The sequence below is a fragment of the Capsicum annuum genome, chromosome 2 (assembly GCF_002878395.1).
Source record: "Capsicum annuum cultivar UCD-10X-F1 chromosome 2, UCD10Xv1.1, whole genome shotgun sequence".
Classification (NCBI taxonomy): domain Eukaryota; kingdom Viridiplantae; phylum Streptophyta; class Magnoliopsida; order Solanales; family Solanaceae; genus Capsicum; species Capsicum annuum.
In genome coordinates, this window is record NC_061112.1 from 113,940,185 (window position 1) to 113,953,793 (window position 13,609).

The 13,609-nt window shown below is 32.7% G+C and overlaps 1 protein-coding gene across 2 annotated transcripts in view; it reads right to left on the reverse strand.

Annotated features, from left to right (window-relative positions):
- Positions 1-8,160, reverse strand: part of LOC107859009 (vacuolar protein sorting-associated protein 54, chloroplastic) — a 33,623-nt gene extending 25,463 nt beyond the window's left edge. Inside the window, exon 1 of one of the 2 annotated variants that reach the window (XM_016703857.2) lies at positions 7,209-8,160. In XM_016703857.2, the coding sequence (XP_016559343.2) occupies positions 7,209-7,976 (768 nt within the window). In that variant the 5' untranslated portion in view covers positions 7,977-8,160. The remainder of the gene's footprint in view (positions 1-7,208) is intronic. The other variant, XM_047406638.1, reaches the window with a different exon arrangement.
- Positions 8,161-13,609: the final 5,449 nt, after the last annotated feature.

Genomic DNA, 13,609 nt, shown 5'->3' on the forward strand with positions numbered 1-13,609 from the left:
CTTTTTGATTTTTTTTATGTTGTATGTGTCTGACTTCTGTCTATCTGTATATATTTTCACTATTTTGTTTTCTCTTGTAGTATATTTCTTTATTCAATGGCGCAAAAAAAAGATCCAGCTTGGGCCTATGGAATTGCAATGGGCTCTAACACACGAATAAAATGTATGTGTTGTGACAATATATATATAACGGTGGAACATTTCGTCACAAGAAACGTCTTATTGGTGGTTACAAAGATGTCCTTGTATGTCCAAAAGCCCCACAACAACCCAATGAAAAAAGAAAAGGTGGAGCCACTGATTAAGCATCGTCTAGGAAGATTTTAAGGAGACGTGATGTATCTTCTTTTGCAAGGTAGATGTATGACGCAGGCCTCCCTTTTAATTGTGTTAATTATTCTGAGAGCTTTGGTGAATTTATTGAGGCAGTAGGCCAATATGGTTCGGAATGAAGCCCCCAACCTATCATGAAGTTAGAGTTTCTAGTCTAAAAAATGAGGTGGAGAAAACAAATCAGATTATTAAGGCTCATAAGGTTCAATGGAAAAACTATGGATTGTTGAGGCTCATAAGGTTCAATGGAAAAACTACGGATGTTCCATTATGATTGGATAAATGGACAGCCAAAAATGGAAAAAGAATTCTCCGATGAGGACTGTGTTCCTTGAATCTCATGATGCTAAGTGACTCTTCGACTAATACTACTGAAATATTCAAATTGTGTGAGAATACAATCTTGAAAATTGGGAAGGAAAATGTGGTGCAAGTTGTGACTAATGATGCAAGTGAGAATACGAAAGCGGGTGAATTGCAGAGAATAGTGTACCCACATATTTTCTGGACTCCTTGTGCTGCTGCTCACTATATCAACTTAATGTTTGGTGACATTTTCAAGGGAGCCCCATATTCTACAGGTGAAAACATGGTTTTAGTTTTCTTTCACAATCTTCATGTTAATTATCTATACTTAGTTTACTAACTACTAATTCTTTTGGAACAGTTTTTTCTAAGGCTGTTAAGATACATTCTTAAATCGGTCAAAGGGCATTACTGTTGAACACGATGAGGAGATACACAAACCAAAGAAATTTGGTAAAACCCGTGAAGACAAGGTTTGCAACAGTTTTTCTGACTTTGCATAGTTTTTATAAGCGTAAGAAAAATTTGCGCCTTGTTCACATCAAACGAATGGAATGAGAGTACCTATGCAAAGGAAACTCTTGGGAAAGAAGTTGCCAAACACATCATTAGTCCATCTTTTTGGGATGACACTGTAAAAGCACTGAAAGTTGGTGGCTATGTTGCGCGGACTCTTCACTTTCGATGCCGCACCTGTGTCGGATTCTCCAAAAATACACTGCTTTTGGAGAATCCGACGCTCACCCGCTAGCATTTTTGAAGAGTCCAAGCAACATAGGTTGGTGGTCCTCTAGTTAATGTACTTCGTTTCGCGGATGGAGAGAAAAGATCACCAATGGGCTACATTTATGAAGCATGGATAGAGCAAAAGAAAATATTGAAAAGGCATTTGATTATGATAAAAGAAAATATGAGAAAGTTTGAAATTATTGATGCAAGGTGGACAAATCAACTTCATCAACCTTTGCATGCAGCGGCACATATTTTAAACCCAATGCCCTATTATAAAAATAGTGAGATGAAGAAGGGTGGTCGGGATATCATGTATGTGTTTAGAGAATGATCCCAAATAAAGCTTTGATAGACAAAATAGGGGAGGAGCTTGGTAGGTACATAAAAGCTGATGGGCTCCTTGGATTGGAATCAGCCATTACCAGTGTTTTGAAAAGCAAGAGGCGGGAAAAAGCGACAAGGGCTCGCTTCACAGAAGCGAGAAGTGTGAAGGGAAGTGCACACTTTTTTCCATTAAACCGCTATTTAGTTCAAAATTTAAAAATATTAAATATGCATAAATAAATAGTCAAGAATTCAATAGATAACATAATCTTTCAATTCTTAAAACAAAAAGACAATAGAAAGTCATAACAAGCATCCAAGCAAACCACTAAAGTACTAAAAATCAGTGTTAATCAACCAACACAGATAGAAAATCAAAAACCAACAATCAGATAGAAGTTAAGAACTTTTATTCTACATCTTACTCCTCAACAAGATCTCCAATCTCCAAACTCTTAGAGTGTCATCATATTAATATCTTGAACAATATCTTTTTCATCATCAGAGGCCTCATCAACAAGGATTCTACTTGAACCTACTCTTTTTTTGCTCTTTGAAGTACCCCCCCCCCCCCCCTTAAGACCATAAATACTCTCCACAACACCACATGCCGAAGCAACAAGACCATAAGTGAGATTTTCTCCTTCATATACTTATTCATCTTCATGATTTGAAACTCCCGTTAACCATTTATTTGCATCATCAATATCACCCAACATAATTGGATCAAAGGTATCGCGAGCATTGTAACGACGCACCGATGTTCTATTATATTTAATGAACACTAGATCATTGAGGCATTTCAACTCAAGCCTATCCCTTTTTTTAAGTATGAATCTGCACATAAGTTGCAAGAAATAATTACAAGGTGTACTCATGACAGTTCATATACCACTGAATTTAGTAATACTGTAATGTAGTTTCTCACATGTTCATACACGCTCCAATTTCGCTCGCACCCAGATGAGCTACAAGTTAAACTTTGAACTCTTATAGCAAATTGTTGCAAGTTTGAGACGTTATGACCAAATTGCATCCACCATTCGACTATAGAATTATTTTAAAAGTTAAGCTTTAAACACTATTAGAAGTTGAAATGCTCACCTGGTGACCGTAAGGTTCTAGCTCTAATGGTTAATTCCAATCCAAGTAACCCATCAGCTTTAATGTACCTACCAAGCTCCTTTTAAAATAAAGCTAGAACCTTAAGGTTACCAGGTGAGCATTTCAACTCTTAATTGTGTTTAAAGCTTAACTTTTAAGTTATTAACTTTTAAAATAATTATGCAGTTCAAATGTGGATGCAATATGGTCATAATGTCCCAAACTTGCAACAGTTTGCTATTAGAGTTCAAAGTTTAACTTGTAGCTCATGCGGTTGCGAGCGAAATTGCAGCGTGTATGAACATGTGTGAAACTATATTATAGTATTACTAAATTAAGTGGTATCTGAATTGTCCTAAGTACACCTTATAACTACTTTCTACGATTTATGTGCAGATTCGTACTAAAAAGAGGAATAGGCTTGAGTTGAAACGCCTCAATGATCTATTGTTCATCAAATATAATAGAACATTGGTGCATCGTTATAATGCTCGCAATACCATTGATCCAATTATGTTGGATAATATTGATGATGCAAATAAATGGTTAACGGAAACCCCTTCAAATCATGAAGATGAAGAAGTATACGAAGGAGAAGATCTCACTTATGGTCATGCTGCTTCGGCAACTGGTGTTGAAAAAAAGTATTTGTGGTTTTAGGGGGAGTACTTTAAGGAGCAAGAAAATAGCAGGTTCAAGTAGAGCCCTTGTTGATGAGGCCTCTAATGATGAAGATATTGTTCAGGATAATACTACGATGGCACTTCAAGAGTTTGGAGATGTTGATGTCTTGATGAGTAGGATGTAGAATAGAAGTTCTAAACTTTTATCTGATTGTTGGTTTCTGATTTCTATGTGTGTTGGTTGATTAAGACGCGAGACTAATTTTTAGTACTTTAACGGTTTGCTTAGATGCTTGTTATGACTATCTATGGTCTTTTTATTTTAAGAATTGAAAAAGTATGTTATCTATTGAGTTTTTGGCTATTTATTTACGCATATTTAATATTTTTAAATTTGGTACTAAATAGCACTTTAATGGAAAAAAGTGTGCTTCGCTTCCCACTTCTCACTTCTGTGAAGCGAGCTCTCGTCGTTTTTTTCCGCCTCTCACTTTTCGAAACATTGGTCTCTCCTGAGTTAAACAAGATCTTCTAACTACCAACCACACAAAGCACGCAATTCTGGTAGGACTTACAATCTTCCAAATGAGTTTCCACCGTCGTACAATTTCTCCTGATCATCTTCCCAATAAACTGATTTAACTAAGAAGGCATCTTTACTGGAAAGGTCCTCACTGGTTTGTCCAGAACATCAATAATGTCTTCAAAAGAGTTCAAATAATGCAACAAATGGCTCTATCCACTCCCCAATCATTAAAGCCCTTCTGAAATTCAGCTCCCATCCATTCTCCATCCAGATTTGTCTTACAATTGCTTGCTTTAGAAGACTCAAAATATATAAATTTGGAAATAGATTTCAAGTTATTTTGATCAATCCGCCAATCATCCCAAAAGGAAGCTTTAGTTCTAATATTGATCCAAAAATTAAACCACATATTTCTTATGGTCTTCCACAGACTACATCCATATGCACCTTTCACTTATTCAGTTATCCAATTGTTCATTAAACCATATTTTTGTGTGATGAATCTTCTCCACAAAAGTTTGTCCTCTGTCATGAACCTCCATCGCCATTTTGGAACAGGATATTGTTGTGAATACTTAATTTTTTATACCAAGGCCACCCTGCTTCTTGCTGCAAATTAGTGAATCCCATCACAAAGATTTTTGTTCTTCTCTTCACAACCATTCCACAGAAAATTCCTTCTTAATTTATCTATCTTCTTCACTACCCCTTTAGGATAGGAAAGCAAGCCATCATATAAGTAGAGAGGGCATCCAAAATAAAGTTTATCAATGTCAGTCTGCCGCCAAGGGACAAATTTTGTCTTTTCCAACTAGCCAGTTTTCTGACGCGCTTCTCCACCACTTCGCACCAAATATCTTGAGCTTTGTTCTTAGCTCCAAGAGGCATTCCAAGATACTTTGTGGGGTAGAGTTCCCACTTGGCATCCCAGATTTGCAGCAAGCAAACCCACTCCATCAGAATCATTAATTGAAAAAAGTAAGAGTTTTTGCTCCAATTCACATGTAATCCAGATACAACCTCAAAGATAGATAGGATGGCCCAAATATGTCTAATTTGGTTCACTTTGGCCTCACATAAAACAAGGGAGTCATCGGCATATAACAAGTGATCTCCATGTTGCATCTATTACTATGTGCCCCGAACCCTTTTACCTAACCATTAGCATTAGCCTTTCTAAGCATATGATTTAGCTTTTCCGTTGCTAAGACAAACAAGAATGGTGACATTGGATCACCCTTTCTTGGCCCCTTTGAGAAAGGAAAACACCTTTAGGATTGCCATTAATTAAAAGGCAAAACTTGACACTAAGCTTTCTCAATGTCAAGTTTGCATAAAATGCCAGATTTATGAGATTTTGGAGTTAATGGCTTCATTAGGTATCAACATTGCATCCATTATCTAGGAGGAGATGCAGCGGCAAATTTACGTACAAAAATCGGGGCACGTGAACCCACGATCTCTCCATATGTATATATTTTCTAAAATTGGTATAATATTAGGCACCCAAAGGTGTGGCCTAGCATTCAATGAAGTGGATTGAGAACCTAAGGTCTCAAGTTCAAATTCTATCAAAGACAAAAAGACACTAGGTGATTCTTTGCATTTGTCCTAGCCTTGGTGGATAGAGTAATCTATTGCTAGTGGGGCAAGTATCCAATGGATTTAGTCGAGATGCGTGAAAGCCGGTCCAGACATCATGGTCAAAAAAGAATAATTGGTACAATATTATTTGTTGCGCCCATGCTACAAGAAGACTAAATGATGCACTTAATTGAAGGTTGAGTTATTAACCTAGAAGACTAGGGATAAATTCCCACTAATAAATTTTTTCCTCTTAGTGGTGCATCCATATTCTAGAAATCCTAGATTCACCAATGAGGAGATTGGGGAATTGTACAAGCTTGCATTGATCCGAGGAGGACAGAAATCAAAGTTGTTTTGCAAAGACGTCAAGCAACTCGTGGCCCAAAGGTAGGAAGGACTCGTGTCCCAATAATACGGCGAAAAAGACAAATGACAGATACGTCTGATATGGTCTTACACTATCCCTACCGAGACAGAGGAATATCAGCTAGTATAGCTAACAATTTTCCCACATGGAAGGCTATCATCGGGCATAGTACTTTAGGGCTCGAGTAGAGTTTTTCTATTAGTTAATAAGGCACTGCTTTTGTAAACTATAAATATTAGCTTTAGCATGATTACGAGGGATCAATTTTTTGGGAATACGATGAGGCGGTGCACGGATGCCCCAGTATGAAGGTGTGAGAGGCTCGCTATGGATGATTTCGGATGGGGTAGAGGTAGGCTAAAGAAATATTGGAGGGAAGTGATTGGGCATGACATGGAGCAGTTACAGCTTACGGAGGACATGACCCTCGATAGGAAGTTGTGGAGGACGCAGATTAGGGTAAAGGGTTACTGGGTAGGAGTGCATCCTTACTAGTAGTGAGGATGCTTTGTTTGTCGATATACTTGTAGTCATAGTGTTATGCATGTATCTTATATTTCTTATTCGTGGTGTTTTGGGAGTGTTTGTGATTTCGGATAGATAGTTCATAGTATTACACCGTGGGTGTCTTGTTTCTTTTATCATCTAGTAATGTGTTACCCCATTTTGCTGTTTGTTTTTATGTTTTCTGTTTGTTATACTGTTATTTGTCATGAGCCGGGAGTCTACCGAAAATAGTCTCTCTACTTCATCTGAGGTAGTGAGGTAGCGATATAAACTGAGCACACTTTACCCTCCCCAGAATACACTGGGTATGTTGTTGTTGTTATAGTAGTTTTTTGGGCATCGATACAAAAGAAAAATACAATTATTTTTGTGCTCCAAGTTTTCCATATTCCACTTAGCCTTTACTTTAACACTTCTATTTACGAAAGCAATCTCACATCTGAGATTGATATCACTCGAACAAAGACGGATCTAACACTAACATACATCATCAGAAACCTACACCTCTATCTGGCTTTACTCGCTTACTCATTTACTTCCATTTATTTCTTCAACAAGCATATTGAACGACTAAAAAACAAATCTAACGAGTTAAATCAAGACGTGTGTCTTTGACTTCACTATAAATTCAACTGCACCATTTTCTCAATAAACACACATTCCTAGCTCAATTCATAGAAATCCCAACAAATGTCCCCAAGTTCATATCTCTTTGTTCACAGAACTTAAATAAGAAACCAACATAAGTAAGATATACGTCATAATGGGAAAAAAGACTAGTAAGGAAATCAGCACATACCAACTTGAGAGTTGTTAGAGCTTGATTAACATATAGTATAAGCTTCAACTTGTCCTGGTGGGCAATCAATTCGCTCCTTCGAACGTTCAACTCCTGTACCTTTTTAGCAGACCCTACTAAATTGTCATCCAAGAACCTTATAGTCTCCTTCAATTCCCTTATCCTATCACACCCTTCAACAATCTTGGAATTCAAATCCCCTAACTGTCCTTGTGCCTCGAAAAACGAATTCGATCGCAACGAAATCTCCTTAACCAAATGCAATTCCACCACATCCAAATACTGTGATAGCTTCTCCTGCGTAACCAAATTCTCCGCAGTGGACCTAAATGGACATGCAGCTTTAAAAGTAGCACCATCTTCTAACTCAAAATCCTCTTTGAAGAATAATGCAGGGACTTCCTTCAAGCAAGCAACGAGGGCATTTTGGTCATCTTGATCTTCTAACGACTCTAACTTGGCGTGCTGCTGAATGTCGTGGAAACGAGCAAATGGTTCGGAGATGGAAGAGAGATAGGATTGGAAATCGGGTACCCGGATATCGGATCCGGGTTTGGGTAGAGTTGATAGAGGGAGAAACTCGGGTGTAGGTATAGATGGTGATGATGAAGTGGGCCACCACCAGAATCCGTCGGATTTTCCGGCATGTGGGTTGTTGAGAATGGAAGCTAAGCTTTGGCTATGGCTACTGGCATCGGAAACTGATTTTGTTAACAATGGAGGACTATTTTCGAACCTTCCAGAAGAACGGGAAGGCTGAGAATCCATTTCTGGTGCTTTCAAGAAGATTCCAGAACGATATATGGATGTAATTTGATCTGAGCTCTCTGCAATGGGGAGAAGAGTGAAGAAGGAAACGGGTTACGGGGGAGAAGTGAGAATTACGAAAAGTTAGGGGGGTAAAGGAGGCCAGAAAATGATAAAAAGAAATAAACCTTGTTTGGTTTAATTTATTTTCTTATGGGTATATTTAGAGGGTGTTTAAATAAGATTAAAATCTGATCAAACTAAATTTTGATCACTTTTTAAATTTAAAAAGAGCTTAGAAAAAGTTAAAAGTGGATTAAAAAAAGTAAAAATTGAGAAGTTGGATACCTCAGTTTTTTACTTTTTAAATTAAATTTTGTTTAGGTTTGATCAAAATATTTATTTTTTTATCTCTTATATTTTCTTATAATTCTAATAATACTCTAAACTTTGTAGCCCTTATTGATTTTTCTTTCTGCTACTTTTTTTCATCTTTATCCTCAGTTTTCTCTTCATCTTTCTCCTTTATTTTCAAATAATCCATCATTACATAAGAAAACACTCAAAAATTTTATCGTCAAATCGAGTTTGTGGTAAGTTCTTCTTTATCCGTTCATATAAAACCTCTGCATGTTATTTAAATTTTAAAAATTTATTCTTTTTAATAGTTTGTTTCATTCCTAAAAATTTTATGTTGTTTACAACTTTGCAATATTACAATATAATACTATATTTATATAAAAAATATAGTATCTTAAAAATTTTATTTTTTAATATTTAAAAATAAAAAGTAACTTATATTTATAAATTGATTTGCATAATCACTTTATATTGAAAGTGTATTTAAATAGAAATTATTTTTGAAGTGTTAAAATTAAAAATCATAAATAATTCACGTTATTATGTGTTAACAGCTTTAAGAATATTTAAGTCATTGTGACAATAAAAAAGTGATTGAAAAACTTGTTTACCAAACACATCAACAATTTTTTTCAGTTTCAGCACTTCTATCCAAACACTCATCTGCTTAATTTAAAAGCACTTATTTTAAGCTTTTAATCACTTAAGCTAAAAAGTAATTTTTTTAATCTTATCCAAACGGGATCTTAGACTAGCTAGTTTCACGAGGCCGTGCTAAACTTGGGTCCAAACTCATAATATAAAAAATAATAATTTAAATTCAAAAAATATAATTTATATTATATCTTTTACTTTATAATTAACATAATCTAATGACTGACGTATTAAATATATTTTATTGATAAGTTTTATAATTATTAAAGTTCTAAATCACATAATTAAATAATTTAAAATAAATTTTTATTTGTGCGAAAGAAAGTATTATTGGAGATTTAGAATATATCAAACGGTCACAAGTAATTTCATTTTTTTAAAAAAAAAAATATGATAATATTTTAATAATGGCAATTCAATGATGATTAAAAATAGAAAATATTGATATTTCAATGAGCATGGGTATGTGTCAATATTTAATATTAAAAATTGAAGCAAAAAAGATTTTGTCTATTACAAAATCTTTTAATGTAGGACAAAAAGTTTAAATCACTATATCTATAATCTATATCTATAATCTATAATATATTAAAAGTGTGAAGACCCTTAGAAAAGTGATTCAAACTTTTTACCCTACATTAAAACACTCTCATTTAGACAAAATCGTCTTTTTACTATTTTTTTAAATTATAATTATACATAAATACTAAAAATATATATTTTTGAAAAAATAAAAAACTACCATTATTAAAAGAGTCCTAATTATAGTACCTTATATTTGGCAAAAAATTAGAATAATAACATTTAATAACAACTTTATTTATATGTGTTAGGACTCTTTTTTTTTTCATAATAAAACACACAGTATTTTTGACTTTGACACTAGAAAAGGAAAATATGAATGATGAAAAACAATTAAAGGCACGATTTTACTAAACTCCTAATATTTAGGTTTTTATAAAAGTAAATAAAAGACTTTTCCATTTAGAAAAGTTTTGTATAAAAAAGGTCACACTTTCGTATTAGTTTCTATGGTGACTTTATTGTTCTTGCTTGTGTTTTATTAGTTTTACATCCAAGTAGCAATAATAATTTCTTTCATATCACGTCTTTGATTCCTCTTCCCCCACTTTTTTTTACAATTACTTATTGTACATAGCTTGCTTTATAATTGTTGGCTTGTTTTTTCATTTTTCGTCCTCTTTGATATGTGATTTTTGTCTACTTTGCATGTCTTTTTAGCTTTTTTGTATTAATTTCATTTATTATTAGTTTATTTGACAATTTATTTTTGTTTAATATATTATTAGTTTATTTGTTAATTTATTTTTCTTATTGTTATTCAAGGTTTATTTAGACTGGAGGAAGGCTTATGTTAAAGATTAATTTAAATTTTATTTTCTATAGATTAATTTAAATTTTATTTTCTATAGATTCTTTATACATTCCTTTGTAACATTGACTTTTCATAGAATCACGAGGAAACGATGTGGAGGCCTCGATAAATGTTTGATGACAGCTTAGGTAACAAATTTTACAACAATGAGATACTTTAGGTGTGTTTTTTTTCCTTCACTTTATTCCCAAGTCATCATAATATTTTTTCGAGGAAAGAGTGATTTGTGATATGATTTCTCATAATTTGTTTTTGACGAGCATTTAGAATTCAACATATACACTAAACTAACAGATTTGTCGTACTTTTGGACAGTTGCTTTATTTTTTGGATAAAAAACGTCTAAAAATGTGTACAAATCGTTTAAAACTTGAATTCAACATGTGTGTGTATATATAGTTTTTTCTACATCTACTATATTTTCTTATTTTGTTTTCATTCAAGTCGTCCTTTAGGGTCAAAATTTCCTCTTAGGCAAAAATTATTTTCAGCGGAGACTGAAGTTTGCGATCATTATCATATTGTTTTATTGTAGTTTACAGATCGTAGATGAAGGTCGGTTGACTTTGAAGATTTTTTTATGTAAAGGTTAGTTTTAACTGTATTGTTTTGATATCTTTATTGTTGTATTGTTTTATTTTAATTTATAGGTAGTTGAAGAATGTCGGTCGTCTTTGAAGAATTTTTCTAGGTAAAGGTTAGGTTTAACTGTATTGTTTTAATATCTTTATTAGTGTATTATTTTGTGGTAGTTTACAGGTCGTAGATGGTAGTTTACAAGTCGTAAATGAACGTTGATCAACTTTGAGGAATTTTTGTGTGTAAAAATTAGATTTAATTGTGTTGTTTTGATATCTCTTTTATTGTACTGTTTTGTTATAGTTTACAGGTGGTAGATAAATGTTGTCGGGCTTTGAAATATTTTTTTAATTTTTTGGGCAAAGATTATGTTTAATTAAATAAATTTTCCATCTTTAAATATTTAAAATATATTGAATTTAATTATTATACTCATCTTTATCAATTTAAACAAATATCCTATTTAGTGTAACATTTGAATTCATTAAAGTGGGATACACGCGCAAAGCGCGTACACCTAAACTAGTATGTGAAAAAAAAGGAGAAGAATTTCTACTTTTAGTTGAATTCCTAAATTTATGGCAATAAATTGTTAAAAGAAAATTCAACTTCAAATAAATTATTATATAAGAAAATTCTATATAAGGTAAAGTTCTAATATTTTAGAAAAACTGAAAAAACTATTTTACAAAAAATAGGTTAAGACTCCTACAAGAAGAAGAAAAAAAACTTCCAGAAACTAAATGCAAATTGTTATAAATGTATTTACATTATAGTGAATGTCTATCAAGATCTATCAAGATCTACTTTGATATCTATTAGGATTTCAAGCATCCGTTTTTTACTCAGATTAGGAGTAAATTTCTCCTATAAATAGAGGGGTTTTGTTTATTGTATTTATAATCTTATGATCTCTCATCCCTCAAGAGAAGAAATAAGAATCACTCTCTTTATTCTCTCTAATCTTCTTCTTTGTTCTTTCTTACGTTATCAACACGAGGTTTTGCCTTTGAGTTTATATTTATCCCGGTAAGTGGCGACAAATACTAATAGGATAACTAATTATTTGATAATGCCTTTGGCTTAATTTTATTCGGTTTACATTGTGTAATGTTTTGATTGATCGGAAATTTTTTTTTAGAGGAAATAAGCTTTTGATTTGCTTTGACTACTCCCAAAGTAAATGAAATTCCAAATTGCTTTGTAAAGGAAAGTGAACTTTCAATCCAGCTTTTCTTTCTCTTTCATGGACTTCAGCTAACTAATTTTTTTATTTACTTATTTATTTATTTGACAATTTGGTCATACATATGTCTGTCATATTTTTAACACAGTAAGTTAATTAGTATTATATGACAAATCTACAAATCTATTATGCTCAAAAGATATCAACCACGGGTGTCCAAATATGCACATGTTACTAACGTTTTGTTCTTAGGTTACATAGTGGTTGTTATTTTTATAATAACTATATTATAAATCTAAAGGTAATTTCAAGGTTAATTAGTAGTTCCTTATGTTATTTGTCTTTTGCTACTACTAATATAATTATTGTTGGATTACCTTCGAATGAGGCAGAATAACCGATAAGAGTTATTTTGAAATCTACTTCTAAAGTAGTAAATCTAAAATTTATTTATGTAATAGTAAATCTGAAATTTACTAAAGTAAAAGATACATGTCATGGTAAACTTGGAGTTTGCTAGAATAAAAGTTCATAAATTGACATGAACGATCTCTCATCCATCAAGAGAAATAAAGAAGTCTTCCTCTTCTCTCTCTATTTATTCTTCTTATTTTTTTATTTATATTTCATAACACGTTATCAGCACGAGGTTCTGCCTTTGAGTTTATGTTTATGCCAGTAAGTGGCGACAAATACTAATAGGCTAACTAATTATTTGATAATGCCTTTGGCTTAATTTTATCCGGTTTACATTTGTAATGTTTTGATTGATCGGAAATTTTTTTTAGAGGAAATAAGCTTTTGATTTGCTTTGGCTACTCTCAAAGTAAATGAAATCTTCAAATTACTTTGTAAAGGAAAGTGAACTTTCAATCCAACTTTTCTTTCTCTTTCATGGACTTCAGCTAACTAATTTTTTTATTTACTTATTTATTTATTTGACAATTTGGTCATACATACGTCTGCCATATTTTTAACATAGTAAGTTAATTAGTATTATATAACAAATCTACAAATCTATTATGCTCGGAAGATATCAACCACGGGTTTCCAAATATGCACATGTTACTAACGTTTTATTCTTAGGTTACATAGTGGTTGTTATTTTTATAATAACTATATTATAAATCTAAAGGTAATTTCAAGGTTAATTAGTAGTTCCTTACGTTATTTGTCTTTTGCTACTAATAATATAATTATTGTTGGATTTGAGGAAAAATAATTGGTTTGGAACCATTTATGTTTTAAATTTAGTCTTCAAGAACAATATTATCAAAAGGGATGATAATATGTTGGGTTCAAGTCCCATTGATTTATGCCTAAGACGCCTTTATATGGGTAAGACGTTGAGTTTGAATCTCAATGTACCATACTAATGATATTATGATGGCTAAGGCAAAATAATGAGTATTGGGTGAAAAGTCATGAAATTCGATCTATTGAATATGCTAAGTCTGAAATATGACAACTTACTTCATT